This window comes from Triticum urartu, chromosome 6 (assembly GCF_003073215.2).
Source record: "Triticum urartu cultivar G1812 chromosome 6, Tu2.1, whole genome shotgun sequence".
Classification (NCBI taxonomy): Eukaryota; Viridiplantae; Streptophyta; class Magnoliopsida; order Poales; family Poaceae; genus Triticum; species Triticum urartu.
In genome coordinates, this window is record NC_053027.1 from 511684404 (window position 1) to 511711250 (window position 26847).

Genomic DNA, 26847 nt, shown 5'->3' on the forward strand with positions numbered 1-26847 from the left:
TAGAAGTGTTTCTTTTTCTACGCATAGCACCTACTTTTAAATTTTGCTTTGGGCCTCCAATATCTTACTAGGAATATGGCCCTCTACTAAACATTTCTATCCATTTATTATTTGTTCCAGGACTGCTAAGATGCAGAAAGAGAAGAGGAAGAGGGGCCATGAAGCCAGTCGCGACTCATTGGTTTCAAGGGCCACGCCTCGCGAAACACGCATTATAGAGCGAGAGAAGAGGAAGAGGGATCAAGAATTCAGTCGTGGCTCACTGGTTTCAAGTGCTACTCCTCGCGAAATACGCATTATAGAGCGCGAAGAGGAAGAGGAACCAAGAACCCAGTAGTGGCTCATTGGTTTCAAGTGCTACTCCTCGCGGAACACACATTAAGAGCGAAAGAAGAGGAAGAGGGTCCAAGAAGCCAGTCTTTGCTCATTGCTTTCAATTGTTACTCCTGACGGTGAACCATTATTTCAGCTGTAAGCATCTATTTTAATTTGTTATTCCTTTGTCCCATAATATAAGAGCGTTTTTGACACTACACTAGTGTAAAAAATGCTCGTATAACATGAGACGGAGGAAGTAATATTTAGTGGTAGTTGTGCATGGATCAGTTCGAGTCGAGTATTTGATTGATCTCTGCGACTCGAAATATTTTCTTCTTCCTCTTCTTTTGAGATCTCACATACTTCTCTTTGACTCTTTCCCACTACCTTTCCATCATAACCAGTAGTGCTAGGAACTGGCTGCAAGTAATTCCACAAACACATGCAGATAGTACTTCTGTTTTGGTTTCCAACTGATGCTGGGGAAAGGCCCTTAATTTTGTCTTTGATACTGGTAACTAGTATTAGTAATAATTGAAAATTTATAATACAGCGTATGAACAAAAGTGAGAATTTTATTTTGGAAATCAGTTAACCCAACAGCTCTAACTTCACTCTCTTTGGAGATTTCCTCAAACAAGCCCTTACTCAATGCATTGGCTACAATTGCACTAGGAAATGATATTTTAGGTACCATTGCATACTAAGATATTCCATGTGTTTATATCAAGGAAAGTTAGAAGGATGAGGCATTTTATTAAAAAGTTACTCCCTCCGTTCCGAATTATAAGATGTTCTAACTTTTTTCCGAATCAGATGTATATAGACTCGTTTTAGTATGTATGCTCACTTATTTCAGTCCTCATGTAGTTCATATTGAAATTTCCGGAACATCTTACATTGGTGAATGGAGGGAGTATTTTAGTACTTATGAGTTCTCAACTTCTCATATGTACCTTTTAGCAAAGATGAAATTCTTAGAAGGGACAAAAAATTATGTTAATGATTCTCTACAACTTTCTTTTCCATGCATAGGCCTTATTTTTAATTTTAATTATCCTTTTTAAATTTCGCCTTTGGACCTCTAATATCTACCAGGAATATGATTCTCTACTTAACATTTCTGGCCAATTATTCTTTGCTTCAGGCCGACAGAGAAGACGAAGATGGACTATGTGCTTTCAACTGTTACTCCTCGCCAGAGACGCAATATAGAACGAATGGTGCAACGTGAGTCAGTGATTTCATGTTTGTTGGTTCTTCCTTCTCTTGCATATATTGCTTCACTATTATAGAGAACTCACGGTCGTGGTTTACCATGTTCTTTAATTAGTCAACAAGACCATGGACAAGTGCAATGAAGATTATTTGGAACGATTTGGATGTCCTGATCCACCTGTTCCGAGCCGGAGTTTTGTAGAGAAGCCATTTGGTTATACAGATGCAGTTTCTGATGATTCATTGACTTCCAAGGTCGTCTCGCTTGCTTTATATGATGGTAATTATGCGTCTTTCCGCTTCTGAATTTTCTAATTTGTATTTAATCATCACTAGTTCATGATCTAAATGACGATTTTATGCAGGAGATAAGATGTTATTTGCATGCTCGGGCGTAGCTTTACAACACGAGGCAACGACGTTTCCAGTAGTGTCAAGATTTGTGACATCAAAACGTTTGGTTACAGAATTTGAAAAAAACAGAAACAGAGCTGATAATTTGAGGGTTGGTGCTGCTAATCGCTGTGTTTTCAATTTTTCCCTTTGTTTTTCAAGGTAAATGTGATCGATTGGGCTGATGGATATATACTACTCTTTTCACTATAGGTTAATGTGCGCCTTCCCAACAAAGCAAGTTTCGATGGGTTCTTGGGGCTGTATGATAGTCATATTGCGATTGTCACGTCCTTCCGCTTCGCAAAAGTACTTCCTGTAGATCTGCACTCCCATATAGATTGGCAGCATGATCTGGTAGCTGTTGGGCGAGCCTTTAGCTCGGGCACTTTGATGAGCACTGCCAGGAAGCCTATTGATATCCTGTCACAGCAGCAAGCTACAGATGCTCTGATCCCTTTCCCTTGTCCTATCACAGAGGTAAGCTGTTTGTTATTTCCTACTCTTTTGGCATGATGAAAAAAAATGTGGAACAAAATTATTGCGTCGTAATCCCAACCCCTTTTATTTTGTCATTCTAACTTTGGGCACCAAAGTCATTTTTCCTTTGCGATCCTTACTGCTTTATTCTTTTTGGCTCTAGGCTGGACTTGGAGTGCCAGTTATTAATCTAGCCGGGGACGTTGTGGGATTGAGCATTGAGGTTGACATCGATAAGGAAACTACCTGGTTCCTACCACGTGTTGCGCTTCGTGTACACTTGGAATATTTGGAGAAGTTCACGTATGTCTCCTTTGCTTCTACTCCCTCCGTTCCGATTTACTCGTCGTGGTTTTAGTTTAAATTTGAAACTAAAACCACGACGAGTAAATCGGAACGGAGGGAGTAGTACTTATGATTATGAGCTACATCATCCCCAATTTACGTATCTATATTTGTTTTGTTCAAAACACACCTCCTGTTCTGGTTCCTCCCTTGTAAGGCGAACCATCTTTTGATACAAGCATTGAAGGGATTTTAAGTGTTCTCACAAATATCATATGAAGAGTTGAATAAGATAACATATTATATGCAACTATCGTAAGAAATAGACCTCACACTTAGCAAATATTAACTATTTTGTATTTTCCTACAACCATAAGAGCGATCAGAACATGAAGAAAATTAGGGGAGTACTGTTCATAAATAAATGTCCACGAATAAGCATATCCTCACAAATTAACATTATTCATTGTTTTTCTAAGTTGTCAACAAAAACCTGCCAACTGAATAATGGAATCACTTGTCAACCCTGAACCAGTTGAAAAAGTGAAAACCCCATGACCAATTAATTATATCTCAATAACGAAGTGGTAATATGAAAAACAGTTCCCTATTGATACTACATACACTACTGCCTACATTTTGGTGCTTCAAGAGATCATAGAAAACGCCAGTAGGGCTCTGGGAGTTCATAAATCTAAAATAACAAAAAATAGATACAAATGTACAGCACCTCTAATCTTACCTACTCTTTATCTAATAATTTGATAGATCGACATTGTAAATGTGTTGCGCACATTCTTGAAAAAAAATGTGTTGCACTTAGCTTGTCTGCCACATCCATCCGTTGATTAATGGATCCATGGGTAACACACACACACATGAGGAGAACTGGGAGAGGATTTACCTTGTTGTGGAAGCAGAGCTTTTGATTACAACCAAAAGATAGGAGAAGAATATTGCCTTAGTGTTGAAGTTGGTAAATATTCTTTCAAATGAGGAAGGGAGAGTCATTTGTTCAGACTAAAACATGGACAATGTGGCTCATATTTTTGACCTATGCATCTGCTCTATCCTCTTGACTTCTGTTTAGTATTGATAAGCCTGATTTCCATGTCTTCTTTCATACCTGGTTTCCTTCTCTACGATCTGGCTCACGTGTTGGTTTTTGCTGTTTTGCTGTTGGACTGGCACTTCTGCGCATCTATTTATTTCGTGAAAAACTCAACATTGTTCTATTGCAGCCCAAACTCTACAAACTTCCGTGAATATACCTTGCCTGATGGTGTATACAGCATAGTCCCATCAGGTGTGAATCAATCTTCCAAAATGCTATCTGATGATGATGTGCAGAGATTCTCTTGCCCTAGTCTAATCTACAACCCTCAACTGTAATACCGTCTAAGAATCAGCCACGAACTCTTAAAACCAGCCAAAATTCAACCCTCCCCTCCGCACACCCTGGTTTTTACCTTGTTTACCATCCAGTCAGCAAGCCACATCAGCAAAAAATCAAAATTTTCAGGAAAAAAAATCTGTGAAATGAACAAAAATCAAGGAAATGAAATATTTATTTAAAAAGTCTGTAATATAAAAAAATCAACTTTCCCAGAATGCTTAGTATTGTTTTCTTTACTCACAGTTTTTTTTAAAAAAAATTCTGGAATTTTTACAACATTTTTCAAAAAATTGGGCAGAACATCATGATAAAAAAGTTGTTTTTTTCGGAAAAAAAATCAATTTTACAGTTTTTAAATTTTCCAGATTTTTTTTGATATGACAGATTTTTGAATCTTCTAAATGTATAGATATTTTTTGTTTTTTCTGGAAATTTGATTTTTTTTTCTGACTGGATGGTCAATTGGGTCAAAGGCAAGATGTGGGGAGGGGAGGGGAGGGTTGAATCCTGGCCAGTTTTAATAGTCGGGGTTGATTCTTAGACGTTATTATTGTTGAGCGTTGTAGATTAGACTAGGGTAAGAGTTGGGGCCTGAAATATGGACATCTCTCGATTTTATTATACACATCATCTTGAGTACTTATACTGATCATTTTATTGCTTCAGGATTTATGGCAGATGTGAATTATTTAAAATCACGTGGATATCCTCAGCCACCACCACTTGTGCTCGAAGGTAAGTTATTGCTTTCTATATTGGCGACTTCTATCTTCTGTAACCTTTTTCTAGCTATTGCAGTGACATAACTTCCCTTCTTGTTTCCATAACCAGGCGATGGGAGATTGTTTAATACATTTGAAGAAGAATTTGGTCAATTATATGGTTATAAGGACTACGATTGCAATCTTGATCATCGTAGCTCTGGGGAGCAGGTCTGGGCTAAACTTCCAAAAGAAGTTGTTACAAATATTGGCCGGCGTGTTGTCTCAGTCTCTTCGTACGATGGTGATTTTATAGTCATATGTTGACCATTTGTTTATTCTATTATTTGTTTCCACTGAATAATGGCCAAAGTTATTTGTGTGTAGGAGATGTGAGATATTTTTCATGTACAGGCCTACTTATAAAGTGGCATAAAAATGGTAAGCCTGTTATCCTTACTTCGGCCAGTTTGGTTAGAAGTCGGGTTGATGAAGACAAGATTGATGAGAAACTGAAGGTTGTTGCTCCTAATTACTTTCCTTGTTCTCTGGAGTGAGATGATGGCTAATTGAGTTGACTTTATCTACCGTTTTAGATTAAAGTACTTCTCCCACCGAAACAAGTCGTTGATGGGACACTGGAACTATACCATTCAGATTATAACATTGCTGTCATCAGTCTTCAGAAGCCAGTGTTTTGTATTCGTCCGGGGAATATTTTCTGCACGGTGGAACGAACACGAAGAGTAGTTGCTATAGGGCGCGAGGCTGAGGATGGATTATTGATGGCGACAATTGGTAAATTGGTCAAGAAGCGTCCAGATGAGAAACTTAACTGCGAAGATCTTAAGCTCTCTACATGTAAAATCAAGAAGGTACATTGGTGAATCCCCCCCTCCCCCCTAATGGTAACCGATAATCTGATATAGATAGGTGTGACATAATCTATGTGTGCTTCCCCTGTAATCTATTGATACACATACTTAGTTATCATAATCTATCCAAGGCATTACAACTTCTCCATTCTATTTCTTGTACTAGGTTGGGATTGGAGGGCCCCTTGTTAATTTTGATAATGGGTATTTTGTTGGCATGAACTTCTATGGTGAAACTGCTGTAACTCCTTACCTGCCGAGGGCAATCATCGTGGAAATTTTAAGCGGGATTGATCTCCCATCTCAAAGGTACATCTTTCCCTGTTTTGTCGTCTCATTTATATCTGTCTCGGGTTCTTGTTGTCTAGATATATATCCATTCGGCGTGCTTACATTAATATTTTCTTTCTTTCTATGATGAAGAGGAATGGACCATGCCATAGACATAATGGGTGACGCAACAGTTAAGAAAAACAGGTATTTGTGCTGTTTCGCACTGCAAATTCATTTAGTATTTGTTTTAACATGAATTTGCACTGAAAAGAATTTGGACGACAGGTGGCCGGTGCCTAAGCCATATTGGTACCATCCCCTATTCGATGATGATGCTCCGTTGCATTTTTATGGAAGGTAACTCTAGTAGTGCTATACTCTGTCTACCGTTGCCCTCATCTCGTTATCCCAGCTCCACTTGCCTAGCAAGTATTTTAAGGTGATACTTTGTAGATTTATTACTCCGCCGATCCCCTGATAGTCAGCGACAATTAATATGGATCAGAGGGAGTATATTATTATGGTGTTCTGATGGTTCTGCATAATTAAGAATTAGAACAAAGAAGCTGCAGACACTCATCTCGATTGTTGTCACCTTGACTTTGTTTGACATGGACTTCTAGTTATTATTTTTTGTGCATGTGGTGATGCCAACTGTGGAAATATGCTTGAATGATGAAATACTGAAGACAATATATTTTTCTTTTTAATTTATTTAGTGAGCACCCAAAATTGTGTCTTAACTTTCTAGCAGAAGGTAAAACTCAAGAATATAGGCAAGCTCCCACCACATGCCAGTGAGTAGCGAACAACACTCCAACTCGAACGCACACAATACAACTCCGACGCATAAGGGCATGTCCTACACTGGCCAACAAGGGTGCGTCTCGACCGAAGTCAATCACCTCCAAAGAGAACAACTCGAAGGAAAATCTCCTTGCCAATGCACCAACCACTCTTGATTGCCGAAAAGAGTTGGCCGGTGGGTGGCAAACTAGGACAACCTCAAGAAAGGCGTCGTACTGGACTTACCCGTGACATTGTACATACTGTCGTTGACGAACAATCCAGAACCGCGGCGAACACCAAAGGAACGCGAACAAAGACCTCCCTCCCAACAGAGGAACAATGTCAAGGACGTCGCCATCGCTGATGCGAATCAGAATCTAGACTTTTGCATAGAGATAACCAAACAAGTGAGAGAGAGCAAGGTGCCGACACACCACATTGTTGCCTCCAAGAAAGGGAAATGACACCCACAGTTGTTGTCGTTGATGGCATCGACCAAAGACGAGTAGGACATCCATCCAAATCGTCTTACCTACATCCCTGCCCATCGAAATGGGGCGCACCATCCATGTTGGTTCACTCCGACGCCATTGTCGCAACACCTAGCAGATGAAGCTGCATCGCCTCGCCCCAGCAACACCACCGTAGAAAACAACCAACACCTCCACATCTAGCCACCACTGCAACCATCTACACCCCCATGGTGCCAAGCAGCCGTCGAGGCCCGACGACTCCACAACGCGATCTGCACCAAGGTCACCTTGAAGACGCCCCACAAGGCCAGATCGAACCCACCGCGCCGCCCAGAGTTGCGGTCAACCACCAGCAGGCACCAGCAGGCCCTTGCAGGAAACACCACATGTTGTGCCAACGGTGGCCCCCAGACCCTACAAACGCTGGAGCACCGGTTCATCCATTCTTAAAAAAGTTCATCAACTTTTTTTTAAAAAGTTCACCAATTTTGAAAAGAGTTCATTGGTTTTAAAAAAAAGTTCACAAACTTCAAAAACGGTTCACAAAATTTAAAAAAAGTTCATCGAATTTGAAAAAACAAATCATCAAACTTGAGAAAAGTTCATCAATTTGAATAAAAGTTCACCGATTTTTTAGATTAGTTTGTCGGATTTGGAAAAAGTTCATCAAATTTGGAAGAAAGTTCATGGATGTTGAAAAAAGTCCTCCGAATTTGAAAAAACGTCACAAGTTCTGGTGAACTTTTATCATCGAATTAGAAAAAGGAAAAGAAAAAGAAAAAGAAAACATATAGGAAAAAGAATAAAGGACTTAAAAGGTTCTAGTTAATAACACTCGTGTGGTTGGCGTACTGGCAATGGTAGCTAATTTTTTTGACAGATACTGGCAATGGTAGCTAGGTTCTACCAGGAGGTCGCGGGTTCGAAAACTTCAAAGAACTCTTTTTTGCACCCATTTAAAATAGAAAACTGGAAGGTAATAGGGCCAGCCCAGCTCGGCACGAGGGTTTGCCCCCGTTTGCGTGCACTGAAGGAACGGGCGCAGAGGGCGCCATTTAGGATTCGCCCACTAGGCCACACCCACGGCCAAGCCAACGACACCGCACACCAACAGGCCCACCCAAGCCCAGATCGGGCCGGTCGTCCAGCCACCAGGAAACCTAATGAATATGATAGGTGGTTCTTTTATGAGGGGGAATGATATGATATGAGGGGGAATGAAGGCATATTGATTGATGGATATGATAGGTGGTTCTTTTATGCACTCTCTTACCTTATCTTTGGTAAACGCAAGTTGTAGTGTGTTTTTATAGAATGCTTAGTGTCCCTCATGTGATATATCCCTTTTCCTTCATTCCTTGAGAATGATGCATAAGTAGATAGATCTGATGTAAGTCTCGTGGAGTATGTCATGTACCCAACTTGTTTTATTTATTTTCTCTTTGCCTCGGGTTGTAGCAAATCAGATGGTAGCATTTCAAGATTAGGCTCTTGTTGATGGACGATGTTAGCCGGTTATCCCACATATAGTCTGGGGAGAGATATGGATGTGCTTTGCTTTTCCTAAAGCATTCTTAAAGCAATTTGTTAAACTTACATGTCGTGCATGTTGCCACATGCCTGTTGTGTAAGGTGGCTCTCAGGATTGATATTATGCGAAGGCTAGAGAAACTGATAGATTTGCATAGTGCTAGTCCTGCGATGCTACATTCGTAATCATTGACGGACTCTAGTGATAATGTTGATGGGTCTGACGTTGATCAACCAACAGGGCACGTGGCGTGCTTGGGAAGTGGCAAACATCTAGCGGCGCTTTGGTTAAACGACTCTAATTATATACTCTCTCTCCGTATCTAGACAAATTTAAGACAATTAATTCGGGACGGAGGTAATACCTTTTTTTACAAGAGGGTAGTCCTTTTTTAAAGCTATAAGATCCATGTAGCTGAAAGCCCTAATCTGTCCCTGCAAAAAGAAAAAGAAAAACTCTAATCTGCCCTAGTGTTGAAAGCTCGCGTTCAAATTTTGGGAAGTTTATCCTAGATTTCATTTTTCTTGGAATGTTTCTGCGGGTGCGGCCTGACGACGTGCTCCTTCGGCGACTCCTCCACGAACTCCTCTATCCGATGCACAATGGGAAAACAAAGCCACAGCAAGTCCGTGATTCCCCTCAACCCTAGTTCCTCAAATCCTTCGTCTCCGACTCGATCGCCGGCACCTCTTCACAGATCCACCCCGGCCGGCGCATCCCGTCCCCGTTGTGCATCGGCGCGCGGAACCAATTATACGCGGCTGTAAGCATCTATTTCCTCTTTTGCTAGTACCACTATTTAGGAGCTACTCCCTCCGTTCGGAACTACTTGTCGCAGAAATGGATGTATCTAGACGTATTTTAGTTCTAGATACATCCATTTCCAAGACAAGTAATTCCGGACGGAGGGAGTAGTTGCGCATGGAGCAGTTCGAGACAAGTATCTGATTGATCTCTGTGGCCCGAAAGATTATCTTCTTCCTCTTCTTTTGAGTTTGGAGAATTTACTTTTAGAAATCAGTTAACCCAACAACTCTCCGACCTCCCTATCTGGAGATTTCCTCAAACAAGCCCCTCTCCCTCCTCTGTACATTTTTCCTCTTCCCAACCGCAGCAAAAATCCTAATAGCCGACCTTCTCAATTTTCTCAACCGATTAGTTTGTGTCCCTTGTGCAACCATGCGTGCTGGCTGTTTCCTGTGAGTAGTGACGATGGCATTACAAGGAGAACTTGTTGGAAACCAATCTGTGTTCACAAGAAAGACTAAATGCATTGGCTGCACCTGCAATAGCACTAGAAAAGATCATATTTTGGAGAACATTGCATAGCATGATATTTGAAGTTTTTATATCAAGTTAAGTTAGAAGGATGAGGCATTTTATCAAAAAGTTAGATTAGTACTTACGGGTTCTCATATGTTCCTTTTAGCAAAGATCTAATCATTAGAAGGGACAGAAAATTACATTAACGATGTAATGGAAATAAACTTGTTTGTAGAAGTGTTTTGTCTATGCATAAGGCCTACTTATTAATTTTGCTTTGGATCTCTTAATATCTTACTAGGAATATGATGCTCTACTAAGCATTTCTGTCCTTTTTTTTTGATTCAGGACTGCAAAGATGCAGAGAGAGAAGAGGAAGAGGGGCCATGAAGCTACTCCTCGCGAAACACGCATTATACAGCGAGAGAAGAGGAAGAGGGACCAAGAAGCCAGTCGTGGCCCATTGCTTTCAAGCGCTATTTCTCGCCAAACACGCATGAGAGAGAGATTGAGAGAGAGAATGGCGCAATGTGAGTCAATGGTTTTCTTATTTGCTGGTTCTTCCTTCTCTTGCATATATTGGCGTACTATTATTGAGAACTCATGGTCGTTGTATAATTACTATGTTCTTTAATTAGTCAAAGAGGCCACAGACAGGTGCAAGAAAGAATTTGAGGAACGATTTGGAGGTCCTCCTGACCAACCTGTTTCGAGCGGAGTTTTGAAGAGAAGCCATTTGGTTCCACAGATGTCGTTTGCGGTGATTTGTTGGCTTCCAAGATTGTCTCGCTTGCTTTATATGATGGTGGTTATGCTTATTTACGCTTGCAAATTTCCTAATTTGTATGAAATCATCACTAGTTCATGATCTAAATGAGGATCTTATACAGGAGACAAGCTGTTATTTGCATGCTCGGGTGTAGCTATACAACCTATCACAACGACGAGACCAGAACTATCAAGATTTGTGACTTCAAAACGTTTGGTGGCAGAATTTGAAGCTAACAGAAACAGAGCTGATAAATTGAGGGTTGGTTCTGCTAATCGTCGTGTTTCCATTCTTGCTTTGTTTTTCAATCTAAAACATGTGATCGTTCTGTGGGCTTATGTACTATTCTTTTTAATATAGACTACTGTGCGCCTTGCCGACAAAACAAGTATCAATGGGTTCTTGGGACTATATGATAAGGCCCTTCCTGTAGACCTGCATTCTCATATACAAGGGCAGCATGCTCCTCTAGTAGCTGTTGGGCGAGCCTTCAGCTCGGGCACTTTGATGACCACTGATAGGCACCTTACTGAATTCCCGGCTGAAGGTGATCTGATCCTTTTTCCTTGTCCTATCACAGAGGTAAGCTGTTAATTATTATTTCCTACTTTTTTGTCATGATGAAAAATGTGGAACAAAATTATTGCATTGTAGCCCCTACCCCACTGATTTTGTCATGCTAACTTTGGGCATCAAAGTAATCTTTTTTTTTGTCATTTTTCCTTTGCGACCATCACCGCTTTATTATTTTTGGTTCTAGGCTGGACTTGGAGGGCCAGTTCTTGATCTAGTTGGGAACGTTCTGGGTTTGAGCATTGATATCGTTAATGAAACTACCTTGATCCTACCGCTTATGGCGCTTCGTGAACGCTTGGAATATTTGGACAAGTTCATGTAATGTAAGGTCTCCTCTGCAGGCTCTGCTTCTAGTACTTATGAGCTATATCATCCTGCAAAACAAGGAGTAATTTTGTTCAGACTAAAACATGGACAGTTTGACTCATATTTTTGACATATGGATCTTCTCTATTCTCTCATTACTTCTGTTTAGTATTGATAAGCCTGATTCCCATGTCTTCTTTCATACCTCGTTTCCTTCTCTACGATTTGACTCATGTGTTGGTTTCGCTATTGAAACAGCACTTCTGTGTATCTATTTACTTACCATGACAAGTCGTCATTGTTCTATTGCAGTCCAAACTCTACGAACTTCCGTGAATATACCTTGCCTGAAGATGTACACAGCATAGTCCCATCAGGTGTAAACATTGCTACCGGATGATCATGTGCGGACAATGTCATGTTGATTTTATCGTACATATCATCTGAGTACTAATATCGCGCGGTCATTTTATTGCATCAGGATTTATGAAGCATGGTAGATATATAATGGCGGGTGGATATCCTAAGCCACCACCACTTATGCTCGAAGGTACGTCGTTGCTTTCTGTAGTGTCGACTATGTCTTCTGTAATCTTTTCTAGCTATCTCGGTGACAGAACTTCTGTTCTTGTTTCTATGACCAGTCTGTGGGAGATTGCTTGATACATTTGAAGAGGTTTTTGGTCAACTTCTTGCTTATAAGGGCTGTTGTTGCAACATCAATGATCGTACTTCTGGGGAGGAGGTCTGGGCTGAACTTCCAAAAGGTGTCGTCACAAAGATCAGCCGGCGTGTTGTCACACTTAGTTCATACGATGGTGATTTTTTTACAGCTATATGTTAATTAGTTTTTCATTCTAGTATTTGTTTCCACCGACTGATGGCCAAATTTGTGATGCGTAGGAGACGTGAGAGCTTTTGCATGTACAGGCCTGCTTATAAAGTGGCATAAAAATGGCACGCCTGTTATTCTGACTTCGGCCAGTTTGATTAGAAGTCGGGTTGATGAAGACAAGATTGATGAAAATTTTAAGGTTTGCTGCTCCTAATTGTTTTTCGATCTTGTCCTCTTAGTGACATGATTCGTTAATTGAGCTCACTTTACCGTTACAGATTAGGGTATTTCTCCCACCGAAACAGGTTGTTGACGGGACACTGGAATTGTACCATTCAGATTATAACATTGCTGTCATCAGTGTTCAGAAGTGCCTATATGGTATTCGTCCGGAGAATATTTTCCGCAGAATGAAAAGGCCACGGAGAGAAGTAGTAGCTATAGGGCGCGATGTTGATGATGGATTGTTAATGGGAACAATTGGTAAAGTGATTAAGACGCCTGCGGGCAGAACTAGCAAACTTAACTGCGAAGACCTTAAGCTGTCTACATGTAAAATCAAAAAGGTACACTACACTGGTGAATTTCTCTTCTCCTCGTCCCTTTTAAATGGTAACCAATACAGATAGGTGCAGCAGAATCTATTCATGTTTTCCCAATAATCTGTTGATGCATTTGCTTCAGTTAACTTATGAATCTGTCTCAAGGCATTACAACTTCTCCGTAATGTGTCTTGTATGTACCAGGCTGGGATCGGAGGACCCCTTGTTAATTTCGTTAACGGATCTTTTGCTGGCATGAACTTCTATGATAGAACTAATAGAACTCCTTACCTGCCAAGGAGATTCATTGTACGAGCTTTAAGCAGGATTGATCTCCCATCTCAAAGGTACGAGCTTTAATTTGCCTGAAGTGTTGTCTTAGTTCTGCATTTTTTTAGAAGAGTTCTACTTTCTTTTTATGTAAATTGTCTCGGTTCTTATTGTGTGGCTGCATATTCATTCGGTATGCTTACAATAACTTGTTCTTTGCATGACAAAGAGGATTGAACCATCCCATAGACATAATGGGTGATGCCACAGTTAAGAAAAACAGGTATTTTTGCTGTTTCCCACTGCAAATTCATTTCCTATTTACTTGACGTGAATTTTCACTGAAAAATTTGGGCGACAGGTGGCCGGTGCCTAAACCATATTGGCACCATCGTATGTTTGATGATGAGCCTCCTCTCCGTTTTGTTGGAAGGGTGCTCCATTAGTGCTATCTACTTATCTCGATGTCCCAATTCTACTCTTTCTAGCAAGTATTTCAATGTGCCACTCTATGTAAATATGTCCCCAGGCTTTGTAAATATGTGTTACACTATGTCGTTCTAATGGCTCGGCATAAGTTTATATTAAGTACTGAATGCAGGCGTCTCTGCCACGATACCTCTAATTTGGACTATTGACTATACACAATCATCTCTAAAGATACTATAAGCTCCCAAGAGTGGAACTATGGGTTTCGTTGTTTCAGCAACCTTGGTCAAGCTATTGGGTGTGTGTGACCTGTGTGTAGATTTCCTTGTGTCATGTGTCATATTCAATGGCTCACAATGTCCATTCAAAAGACAAGGACCAGTTAAACCACACCAACTGCCTACAAAACCATACAGCACAACACACATCACCCAACAAACATCGGCATTAAACGACTAAAAAGGTACACAATTGATGTGACAGCAAAAAAACGGTGCATCAAGTTCTAGTGGTTTATTATAGCTTATTGTTGGTGGAGGGAGAGCGTGTATTGAGCTATACAGCCTGGCGGGGCCTCTCTGTTCTTCTTCACTCGCTCGCAGAGGCTGGCGCGGGACGATCGGGCAAATGGAGGTGCATGGCTTGCGGCGAGCCTAGTGGTGTGGCCCTCTTATGTCGGCGTGACGACATTTTGGGAGCCCGTGTGAAGTGGGGCAGCTGCGTCTGGCTCCAGATTAGGTAGTGGGTGCTTGTTGGGCTCCAATCAGATCCATCTGGATTTGACCCCTGGTGGTCGGCGTGCAGCGCGAGGTGGTGGCAGCGGCCAGGTGGTGGTTCGGGTCGGTTTGTGGCGGCAGCTGGATGTGCTCTGGCGTCTGCCCTTTGGCGAGTGGCTAGTGTGGATGTCCCTGGTGACCATTCGCGGCGGGAGGTTGTGCTCGGTTCGGCACCTCGCGTCGTTCAATGGGTGCCCGAGGTGTACCACGTGCGGATCCAGGAAGGGAGTTGTTGTTGGGTGTTACATGGGGTCGCATTTTAGAGAGGTGGTGAGAGAGAACGGTGGCGCCGATGCGGTCAGGCCAGCCATCACTGGCAAGGGTGGCAGTCGTAGATGTGGCCCACTCCCACATGTTTCACCTCTTCTTCGACTTAGTGGCTCCCTGATCGATCTGGTCGAACAGGATGTTGGTGGCAGTCGAAGGTTGTTGGTCGATTCATCGCCTGTAAACATCGATGGCCTCTAGGATGTCTTGTTTCCTGGGCGGCGGCCCGGGTGGTGGTAGTCGTAGTGCTCATGGGTGGAGCTTGCAGCTTAGGTCCGGGAAACCATGTCTGAGGAAAGTTTCAGTTGATACCGGGACTCACATGCTGCCGTGATACGGGCTCCTGAACCATTGGATCTCAGATGTCAGATCCGACGACATATGAGGAGCTGGTGTACGTACCTGCACACAATTTTGGGACTCTTTGAGGGTATTTTTGCAAAATGTTCAAGAGCTCCCAGGAACCATTGGATCTGAGATCCAAACGTCCCCTGAGAGTCCGTATCACCTCAGCCTCGGTATCACCTGATATTTTCCCTCCATGGTCGAGTGCACGATGTGGTGGCTGGCATACTGACGTCCTATGGTGGTGGGCGGTTGTGGTCCATGTGCTTGGAAATACTTGGGGTGAAGACAGAGTATGCTTGCTAGGGTGAAAACAATGTCTGACTTTGGTCACGCAGACGAAATCGACGCCCGTGGACGTCGTCACCTTCTTGAGGTCCTCTGTTGTGGTTGCTCCTTGACCTTCGTCATGCTTCAGATGAAAATTTTGATCTTTGGATCAGGTGGTGGCAGCGCTTTGGCATCGTGTCCTTCCTGAAGGCACTGTCTAGGAGGTCATGGTTCATTCTTCACCTCTTCACGGTGTCTTTCGCCGAGAAGGGCTCCGGCGGCTTCATAGTGCTCACGGGTAGTTTTTTTTTTGCAAAATGTTCAAGAGCTTCCGAGAACCATTATATTGGATCTGAGATCCAAACGGCTCCCGAGAGCCTGTATCGTCTCAGCCTCCGTATCTCCTGATATTTCCCCTCCATGACCGAGTGCATGGTGTGGTGGATGGCATACCTACATCCTATGGTGGTGTGCGGTTGTGGTCCGTATGCCTGGAAACACTTGGGGCGAAGGCAGAGTATGCTTGCTAGGGTAAAAAAACATGTTTGGCTTTGGTCAGGCAGACGAAGCGGCGCATGTGGACGTCATTACCTTATTGAAGTCTCCGTTGTGGTGGCAGCGCTTCGGCATCGTGTCCTTCCTGAAGACATTTTCTAGGAAGTCATGGTTTGTTCTTCACCTATTCGCGGTGTCTTTCGTCCAGAAGAGCTCCGACTACTCCATATTATGCATAGTGTCATTTTGTGTACTTTGAATCGTTTGAGGTGTTGTGGTTGCTGGCCTTTGGCACATGTGTATCTTACCTTGGGTGAGTGTGTGTGTGTTTGTGTGGTGTTCTGTGGGCGCGTCGAATTATATGTTGGGTGTCGCTTTATCTATAAAGCTGTCCAAACAAAAGCCTTAATTTAACCCCCCTTCAAGAAAAGCACAAGCCCAAATTCCCAACCACCAAAGAAGAAAATCCGAACAGACACGCATGAAATGCAGGATTACAGTACATATGAACAAGGGGATTATTGGTTAAAGGTCTCTGTCTGAAGGATTTGACTACTGCGGTAGCTTGTTGATCTTGCAGTACTTGTAGTCCTTGAACTTCTTGGCCTTGTACTTGGCCGGGAACTCGTCGGCGACGAGCTGCCGGTGCGGCCCGACGACGTGCTCCGGCGGCGGCTCCACGAACACCGGCCACGACATCCGCGTCTTCTCCCGGCTCACCGTCGTCCGGTGGAGCACGGCCTTGTACCTCCCGTTGCTCATGATCTATCACGAACAATGCAAATTAACACATGTGAAAGGTGAAATAATATATAGTTGATGCGACGCTGCAAGTTTGAGGCACTTGCCTCGATCTGGTCGCCGATGTGGATGATGAGGGCGCCGGGCACGTAGTTGACGTCGTACCAGCATCCGTCCTTGAACACCTGGAGGCCCTGCACCTCGTCGGGCAAGAGGACGGTGAGCGTGCTCATGTCGGTGTGCGGCGCGAGGCCGAGAGCGAGCTCCGGCTGCGGGCATGGCGGGTAGAAGTTGATCTTCTGGAGGAGCACCACGTCGTCGCCGCCGAACGCCTCCGCCATGGCGCCCTCGTCCAGCCCCAGCTCCGCCGAGAGGCGCCCGAAGAGCTCCCGCGTGAGCCGCACCATGTGGCCGCAGTAGGCCTCGTTGGCATCCCTGTACCCCTCGGGGCTCTCCGGCCAGACGGCGTGGTTCACGGCGGCCGGCGGCGCGACGTTGTGGAAGAGGAAGTCGGCCCAGGCCTTCTTGCCCTCCAGGTCGCCCTTCCGCAGCGTGGAGCCGTAGCCCTCGGTCCTGCCCTCGCCCGGGTCCATGGCGTACCGCTGCTTCTCCTCCTGCGGCAGCGCGAAGAACCCGCGGCCCACGCGCTGCAGCGCCGCCACGGCGTCGGCCGGCACGCCGTGGCCCACCACCTGGAAGATGCCCCACTCCGCCGCTGCCTCCGCCATGCGGCGCCCGGCGTCCGGCGAGGACATGTCGACCACGGGGATCTCCGGCGGCGCGGCCCCGCGGAACGTGGTGGCGCGCGGCTGCTCGTGCTCGGGCCGCACGAACTCGGGCGGGAGCGCGCCCAGCGAGGACGCCAGCGCCTGCACGCTCTGCGCCGCCGCCCGCGCCATCCCCGTCCGCGCTCCCCCGATCGAGCCGGCCGAGTATTTATGCACACCTCGATCTCCTCTCGCGCCGGCTCGCGTCAGCCGTGACGGCAGGGCCGGCCCATAAGCCGGGCAAAAAGGGCGACCGCCCCGGGCCCCAATAGGGAAAGGCCCAACTGAACTTATACTAGTAAGCACTATATGTCAAAATATAAGTTCACGTCACATACTAATAAGTTGTACCATGCATAGGCAAATCAGTCTGACTGGCGGAGTTGAGTTCAAATACACTAGTCTCTCTTTATGATGGATGTTTTAATATCATAATGAAAATTATGATAACTAGATTTTTAATGTTTAAACAAATGCATAATTTTTAATTCGGTAAACATGTAGGACATCTCATTTGCATCAAATCAAACCATGTGAGTCTGGATGAACATGTTAGTTAATCGAATCATATGTAGAAGTATAATCAACAATATTTTTAGTTCTTCGATGATTCTATTGTCGAACCCAACTTGCAAGTCACAATTTCTATGCCCTAGAAGTTTCCGGGAATGACTGCCTAATATACACTAGAAAGAACTATTAAAATATTTTTTAGTGTGTATATGATTTAGAAATCTCTACCATAATATTCAATAATATTAAAATATATATGAACACATGCATAGATATTCAAATGTGTATACACTACACTGTTTATGCAATATTCGAAAAATAGATCCAAAAATTATTTTAACAATAAAGAAAACTTTTGGTACATGATAAAATTTTCATTTTGTAGAATTAAAATTTTCAATGATATACATTACAATTGCATAACAATGAATAATATAACTATTATTTGAAAACAATCTTATGTGGCTAAGTAATAGAAAATATATATTAATTACAATTATAATGTGGTACACATTATTTAAAATAATTATAAAAGTTTAGTATAAAAAACAAATATTTTACATCGCCTCGGGCCCAAAAATACTTTGAACCGGCTCTGCGTGACGGGCAGGTCTGGCGAGCACGCGTGGGAGCGGGATGGGACGAACACTAACGGAAAGGTGCTCCATGGGAGCGCACGCGGTGCGTGCGGGGCGGAGGATCGCAAATTCGCAACCACTCTTGCATGGCGGTTTTAAAGCCGGGAAAAGATTTATGACGGCGACCGCTCGGCAACCTCGCCGCTCGTCGCCGTCAGGCACGTGGTGGTGGCGGTGGAACTCGGAACACGTCGGGATCTTCGCGTGGTCGCAGTTCCGTCCATGTCGATTTGATGAGCTCGTGACGATCAGTTATCAAGCAGCTACAACAATGTGGCAAGTTTTTCTTTCCCTCTGCGACTGGGCAATAATGGCTAGCGATTCCAGCTCCTCATCGTGCGGCTTGGAGTTCGATCGGCATGTACAATGGTTCTATCTTAGCAATGTCATGTAGGATAAATGATGAAGTGGAGGAGAGAGAAATCATAAAAAAAAGGCTTGTCTTCTCTTATTTAAAAGAAGGCAAGAGGTAATCTCTTAGCACAATATGTCTCACCATGTTTTTAGGAATAGCTAGTTATTGAAGATAAGGCTAAGAGATGACCCATTGTAGAACATGTTTTTTTGTCATATCTAAATTACATGCAAGACTTAAAGATAAGATTGTCTTATCAACCATTGTACATGCCCTAACAGCTGGTTTGGTGGATGGAGAGCGATGTGCGTGTCTTCAACAACCACCGCGTACTCCCGCTGCGAGGCATGCAGTCGATGGGCAATAATACCTTGATTTTCTCAAGTTTTTTATTTATTCAAATTAAAATTATATTGTATGGTACCGTCTATATGTACAACTAATCGACATGGAAAAAAACATGAGAAAAGAACATCTTTTCAGCATGGAAACCACTATCAATCAACAAGCTAAAAGAAAGTCAGGTTCGGTGCAGACATTGTTAACAAAACTATTGCAACTAGTACCGGGTAAAACTTCAGAAAATCTTTCAATTGTAAGTGTGCACGCACAGCGCATGCCATGTGGCGTAAGTGCTTCCTTTTTTTCTAGAGCAAGTGATTCTGATGTCAAGGAAAGTATACACAATCAAGTTGGGCCTGATGTATTTATGGTTTATATGGCCATACACTTGTTTCTGTCATTAAACACATCACAACTACACAAGGTAACAATGGAAATTACAGCAAGAAGTTGATCCATTTCTTAATTTGATGTTTAACAAAAAGATCAAACATTCTTAAGCCAACCAGCTATGGACAAAAAATGGTTCCGAGACAACACAGAAAATATAAGCGTAAATTATGGCGCGAAATAAGATGGTGCAACCAACAAATTGGTACTTACAGGTGACTGCTATGTACAAAGGCATAGATCACAATTCACATCTCCATAATAGCATTTTGGCACATCGTTGACTTTTTTATTTACTACCAATTCTCATGTACAATATTTGCCTTCTCAAATATGAACTTCCATTCCTTGTACTTCTGCGATTCCTCGTAGTCCATCTTGCACTTCTACACGAGCGCCTCACGACAATCAAGGTATTGGATATCGGCGACCATGTGAAGCCCCCGCATGAGCTGAATGTTCACCTTCACCCCAGTAGCAACATTCATGGCCTGAGGGACAGCCAAAAGATCAAAGGAGATAGTATCAATATTTATCCTCCAGACACAATGAAAATTGAGATGTAAGTAAAAACTTCTTCATCAGAAGGACAACTCATAGCATATCGAGTTATTGATAGCTCGTGTGACAACGTCAAACATGCTGGCATATACCACAATAACTCCACTATGCCAGTTCCTTCAAATTCATTGAAACAAATGCTAAAATCAAACTACAGGAACATAAATGCATGGTTACTATAATTTTTCTATAGAAAATGGCCGCAAACCATGCTACGAGGAAGATGCTTGATGGTGCAATGATCTTAAGATATGAACTGATACTGAATCACTTTAAACAATGATTCATAGAATAACATTTTGTTTTGTTGAGTTGGCACACATTCATATCATGCTTCTGCATTGTATCTTTGACATAAATTTTAGCCAATCGAAGGTTATGCCTGAATCTGTATCACATTTATAGTAATTCTAGAAAACGAACCCTTCTCATTATGTACAACATGTAAGTGAAGTACAGAGTCAATTTCCCGCATCACTCACCATAAATATAGTCTTTATTCTGTATGTAACTGAAAGACTCTTAACTTACCTTTACTGCCTTTACCACGATTTGGGCATTTGTGAAAACTAGTTTCCTACCTGAATCGTTTGACCAAACGTTGCTCTCAGTTCTTCATCCATATTACTCTGCAGTGAAGCAAATCACATTGGACGCTTTAGATGTATCAGAAAATAAAATGCCATAGCAATTAGTAATCAGCAGCCATGCTACTGAAAATTACATTTTGTCAATCAGCAGATTCCAAGGATAACTTATTATTATCGTTCTAATTGAAAGGATCGATATGGTTGACTAGAGGGGGGGGGGTGAATAGGCAACTACCAATTTTTACTTTTCTTTACCAAATTAAACTTTGCATCAAATTAGGTTGTCTAGATGTGCAACTAGGTGAGCAACCTATATGATGCAATAACAACAAGCATACAAGCAAGCAAGAGAAGTAACACTAAAGAGCTTGCACAAGTAAAGGTAAGAGATAACCAAGAGTGGATCCGGTGAAGATGAGGATGTGTTACCGAAGTTCCATCCTTTTGAGGGGAAGTACGTCTCCGTTAGAGCGGTGTGGAGGCACAATGCTCCCCAAGAAGCCACTAGGGCCACCGTATTCTCCTCACGCCCTCACACAATGCAAGATGCCGTGATTCCACTATTGGTGCCCTTGAAAGCGGCAACCGAACCTTTACAAACAAGGTTGGGGCAATCTCCACAACTTAATCGGAGGCTCCCAACAAAACCACGAAGCTTCACCACAATGGACTATAGCTCCGTGGTGACCTCAACCGTCTAGGGTGCTCAAACACCCAAGAGTAACAAGATCCGCTAGGGATGAGTGGGGGAATCGAAAATCCCTTGGTGGAAGTGTAGATCGGGGCCTTCTCAACCACTCCCGAGCAAATCAACAAGTTTGATTGGCTAGAGAGATAGATCGGGCGAAAATGGAGCTTGGAGCATTTAATGGAGCTTGAGCAATAAATGGAGCTTGAGGAGGAAGAGGTAGGTCAAAGGGAAGAAGGGGACCCCTTTTTATAGTGGGGGCAACAATCCAACCGTTGCCCCTCACCAACCAGCCCCGCACAGGGCGGTACTACCGCTAAGAGGGGGCGGTACTACCGCTAGGTCAGCGGTACTGCCGCACCAGCCAGCAGCACTGCCGCGCAGAGGAGACTAGTAGGGAAAAGGACCCAACGCGGTACTACCGCGGTGGTAGGGGCGGTACTACCGCTCCTGAAACGGTACTACCGCCTCTACAACTGCAACTAGTGCCGCAAAACCCGACACGAGAAAAAGACCCCTTGAGTCAAGGCGGTAGGAGCCAGACAGCCCAACGATACTACGGCAGCGGGGTCACGGGCGGTACTACCGCTGTGGAGCGGAACTGCCGCTTGTGACCCTTCGGCCGTACTACCGCTGGTAGTGCGGTACTACCGCTGGGACACAGAAGAGAGAGAGAGAGAGAGAGAGAGAGAGAGAGAATCTCTCCAAAGAGGCTGAGGACGAGGCGGTGGTGCCAGGCACCCCAGTGGTACTACTGCCGTGGAGTCACGGGCGATACTACCGCTGTGGAGCGGTACTGCCGCTTGTGGCTCCGCAACGGTACTATGGCTGGGTTGCGCGGTACTACCGCTAGGACCCAGACAGGACAAAGAAAAGCGGAGAGATCTCTTCAATGGAATGGAAAAACTCGGAGGGTGAGAAGTTGATGTGTACGTGGTGATTCCACCCATGCAATACCCCAGCGGACCCCCTCTTGATAGTACGGTGCCCTCTACGCAACTAGTCCACCGAGAGAGAAACGAAAGAGCTACACCGTCTTGAACGACACTCCGAAGGGAAGAAAACGTCTCGTGCTAGGGGTGAATCTGTGAACTATTCAAAGCACATGATTAGTCCGCAAACATGTTGTCATCAATCACCAAAACTACCTTGAGAGAGATATGCCGTAACAATCTCCCTCTTTTTGGTGGATTGATGACAACTAGGGATTTGCGCAAGGAAAAGAAATAAATGTAAGAAAACTAAGAACTACAAAATATAGATGGGCTCCCCCAGGATGTGTGCACCTAGATAGAGGAGCATTCGGAAAGCAAGACACACACATCCGGATCAACACTCCCCCTATATTTTATAGTCCAACAATTCTAAGCACAAGATATATGAGAGAAGAGTAAAAAAACAGGACAAGCATGCAACTCATAATAAACTACAGTACTGAATAGACATAAGTAATAAGGTAGCGATAGGGAGCATATGTCTCACACCATATGTCTAGAACTTAGGTCTCACAGGCACCAAACCAAACCAAACAAAGACACCGAGAGAACACACAAGAAAACACAAGACGACACACACACTCAAAGCACGGCAACAACACAAATCCCTACACTCTTTCCCCCTTTGGCAGCGAGACACCAAAAAGGGCAAAGAGTGACTCTACGACTCCAAGTGATGGGAAGATGATGATCTCGAACATCACATCTCAGCGTGATCGTCTGCATCTTCATCGTGGGTCGAAAACTACTCGGCATCGGAGTCGGTCCAAGGGCAATGCTGATGAATCCATTCCTCCTCTTCAGTGATCTGACCCTCAGAACCACTGGCAACTGTCGCTCCCATCTGACGCATGAGCTCCTTGTGGCGTATCCTGGCATGCTTCTCTGCCACATGAGTCATGTACTGACCATGAGACTCCATGCAGAAAAGCTTCTTCATCTTGCGTTTAAGCTTCTGTCCCCATGACGGTTCTGTACTAGAGGGCCCAAAGTCCTCCTCGTGATCATCAGTGGCAGCCCCACCCTCGGTCCCCATGGCAGCAGCAACAGCAGACGGACCCCCTGTTTGAGGCGCTGGGGTGACCCAATTGTCCTTCTTCCTCAGACGCTTGATCTCATGAGAAACCAAGTCTCCAGTTTCTAGCAACACTCTGGGATAGATCTGTGCCCAGGCCCTCTCAATGAGCCTCATGATGAATGGACCATATATCGGGCACTTGCGCTCAGACACGGCAGAGAGAAGTTCAGACCACATGACATGAGAAATATCCAGGCTCTCTCCAGTGTTTGCGTCCTTCTCATGCTGACAGAACAGAAGCATGTCCACGAGATAAGAGTGGACCATATCCAGATTCCCGATGCAAGGAAAGAGAGTCTCATGGAAGATACGATGAAGAATGTCCAGATACAGAGACAGCTCATAGGTTTTCTTCTTAGTCACTGGGTGAACTTTCACAGTGCAGTAGGGCCAAAGTGCTTGCTTGTGGGTGGACGTATCATTGCGGTGAGGGCGGAAACCGACTGGAGTCTCAAGCCCGTGATCCACCACATCAAGTAACTCCATGAAAGCCTTCCACTTGACAGAAAGCGGCTTGCCATTGGTCATCCATGTCAGAGTTCTGTCGGCATCTGTCCCAAGATGAACGGTGGAAAAGAATTGAGCCACAAAATCTGCATCGAAATTCTTGTTGAATTGCATGATCCTGAGAATGTTCAGCTGAGTGCACATCTGAAGGGCTTCGCCAAAGTACTCCGGGTCCTTCTCCATAGCATCAGTGTTAATGGAGCGAACATCAACAAAGAGATTCTTCTTGGCCTTGATCACATCAAAATAGATGGCAAACTGAAATCGGTTCCAGAACGGGCGGTTGACCAAAGTGGGTTGTTGGTCCACCTCATAGGGATTGTGGCGACGCTTTTCCCAAAACTCCTTGTTGGTCATCTCAGTCACAGTCTTACCCTTTGGCTTGTTGGCGGATCTCTTCGATTGCTGAGGAGGTGGAGGAACACTTGCGGATGCACTTGCTGGAGGCGGTTGGGTGCTCGAGGAACCACTGGCTGGCTCAGAGGTGCGGTAGCGTTTTGATGTTGCACGCCCGGGGTTGATACGGTGAGCTTGATGCTCAGAATGGTCATCACCTGGAGCCAAACACAAGAACACGCAAAACAACCAGAAAGAATGAGCATAAGCCAACAAACACAACAAAAAGGATCAAGGTAAGGCAGGAATATGATGGAATTTGGCATGCAGCGGTAGTACCGTGACATGCCCGCGGTAGTACCGCCCAAGCGGTAGTACCGCCCCAAAGAGAGCGGTAGTACCGCTCGAGGTCAAGCGGTAGTACCGCTCCAACGAGAGCGGTAGTACTGCTCGAGGCAGAGAAACAGCAGTTTCCTATAGCACGAGGCGGAGAAACAGCGGTTTCCTCCTACCGTGGTCAGATCCGGCACTACCGGCCTGCCAAATTCAAAAATATTCCTACCAAACTCTAATCGAGATAGTCTAGTTGCCTTCTCCAACCAACTCAAGCCTAGATTTAGCCAAAAATCTAGAGATGCTACCACCATTGCCCCTAAGAAACAAGATCCGAAAACGAGACAAAAGGAGACAAGGAACGGGGGCAATACCGGCATCCATGGCAAGAGAACGGGGTGGGGATCGACTCCACCAAAGGAAATGGAGAGGGACGCCCCGGAGACGGAGATCCGCCGGAGCCCTCCTGCGGCGAGTTGAGGCTGGAGAGAGGAAGAGGAAAGAGGGGGCGAAGTGAATGGGTATGGGGGAGAAGAAACCTCCCCCTGCCCCGATATAACCCCCTGGTCCCGTCCCTCAGCGGTAGTGCCGTGCTGGGGGCGGTAGTACCGCTTATGAGCGGTAGTACCGCGCACCACCAGCGGTAGTACCGCCCAGCACGCTGCGGCAACCAAACAACATGGCGTTTGATTGAAGGAAAGACAAGAACGACAAGAAAAGAGAGCACACTAGCAAACGACCAAGACACACCTCTTCAAAAGAGGGTGGTGGCCGAGGCCACCTATGTTTGAGTCAAGAGGTATGGCGCCGCGAAGATTTTAACCTTGGGCCCATGACCAAAACTCGTCTTTGAAACACAAGTACCATCAACAATGGCTAAAGTGAAAGACTTGATCAATTTATGCATAATAGGGGGAGGGAGAGTTCATTGAGAGAACAACACTCCCCCTATGTCCATGCCTACACCTAAACTAGACAGCAAATTGAGCGTGGTGGGGTGTGCAAGGGTTCAAGCCACATTGCTCGAATCAATGATATTTAGCTCATGCCTTAACTCGCGAAATCTTGCTTCATCCAAGGGCTTTGTGAAAATATATGCAAGGTTGTCATGAGTGTTGACATAGTTGAGCTCGATCTCTCCTCGCCTAATGTGATCCCGGATGAAGTGATACCGAATCTCAATATGCTTCGTCTTGAAGTGTTGCACCAGGTTGAGAGAGATCTTGATGGCACTTTCATCTCAATATGCTTCATTGTCACACCAAATTGGCACCCTCCGGAAGTGGACTTCCTATCCACTTTATCTCCCGCCCAATCAGAATCCGAGTACCCTACAAGCTTGAAGTTTGATCCTATTGGGTACCATAAGACAAAGTTTGGGGTATGAGCCAAATATCGAAAGATTCATTTGACCGCCACATAGTGACTTTCCTTAGGTGCAGCTTCAAACCATGCACAAATTCCCACACTCAACATGATGTCCGGTCTAGATGCACAAAGGTAAAGCAAGGATCCAATCATGAAACGATATACCTTTTGATCCACCACTTTACCATTGGGATCTAAGTCAAGTTGGCACTTGGTGGGCATTGGAGTGGAAGCCGGCTTGACGTCACTTAGCTTGAATCTCTTGAGCATGTCTTGAGTGTATTTGGACTGATTGATGAAGGTTCCTTCTCTTCTTTTCTTCACTTCGAACCCTAGAAAGAACTTTAACTCTCCCATGGAGGACATCTCGAACTTTGAGGTCATGAGAGCGGCAAATTCCTCATTGAAAGCTTTGTTAGGAGAACCAAAGATAATATCATCAACGTATAATTGGCACACAAACAACTCCCCTTTGACCTTCTTAGTAAAAAGAGTGGGGTCGATTAGCCCAACTTCAAAACCACGGTCTTGTAACAACTCGGTAAGGTGGTCATACCACGCACGTGGGGCTTGTTTAAGGCCATAGAGTGCCTTATCGAGTTGATACACATGATCGGGAAAGTAGGGATCCTCGAACCCGGGGGGTTGCTTGACGTAAACCAACTCATTAATAGGACCATTAAGAAAAGCACTCTTCACATCCATTTGTTGTAACTTAAAGTTATGATGAGAAGCATATGCAATCAACATGCGAATGGATTCAAGACAAG

General features: G+C 44.3%; 1 protein-coding gene and 2 pseudogenes across 1 annotated transcript; 2 read left to right on the forward strand and 1 right to left on the reverse strand.

The window, feature by feature from the left end:
• The window catches only part of LOC125516891, an 87071-nt pseudogene extending 80522 nt beyond the window's left edge, over positions 1 to 6549 (forward strand).
• A 1541-nt stretch (positions 6550 to 8090) lies between these two features.
• LOC125516892 lies at positions 8091 to 13739 on the forward strand (annotated as a pseudogene).
• A 2610-nt stretch (positions 13740 to 16349) lies between these two features.
• Positions 16350 to 17572, reverse strand: LOC125512561 (flavonol synthase/flavanone 3-hydroxylase-like). Its single transcript, XM_048677655.1, has 2 exons — positions 16724 to 17572; positions 16350 to 16640 (listed from the first exon to the last, which is right to left on the reverse strand). Exons 1-2 carry the CDS (start codon positions 17513 to 17515, stop codon positions 16428 to 16430), a joined length of 1005 nt encoding a protein of 334 aa, XP_048533612.1. The 5' UTR covers positions 17516 to 17572; the 3' UTR covers positions 16350 to 16427.
• Positions 17573 to 26847: the final 9275 nt, after the last annotated feature.

Excerpts from the sequence above, each read along its gene's own strand:
- LOC125512561 (XM_048677655.1), bottom strand. The coding sequence starts at position 17,515 with ATGGCGCGGGCGGCGGCGCAGAGCGTGCAGGCGCTGGCGTCCTCGCTG. Across the intron at positions 16,641-16,723 it reads ACATCGGCGACCAGATCGAG|ATCATGAGCAACGGGAGGTA; the intron begins GCAAGTGCCTCA and ends TGTTCGTGATAG.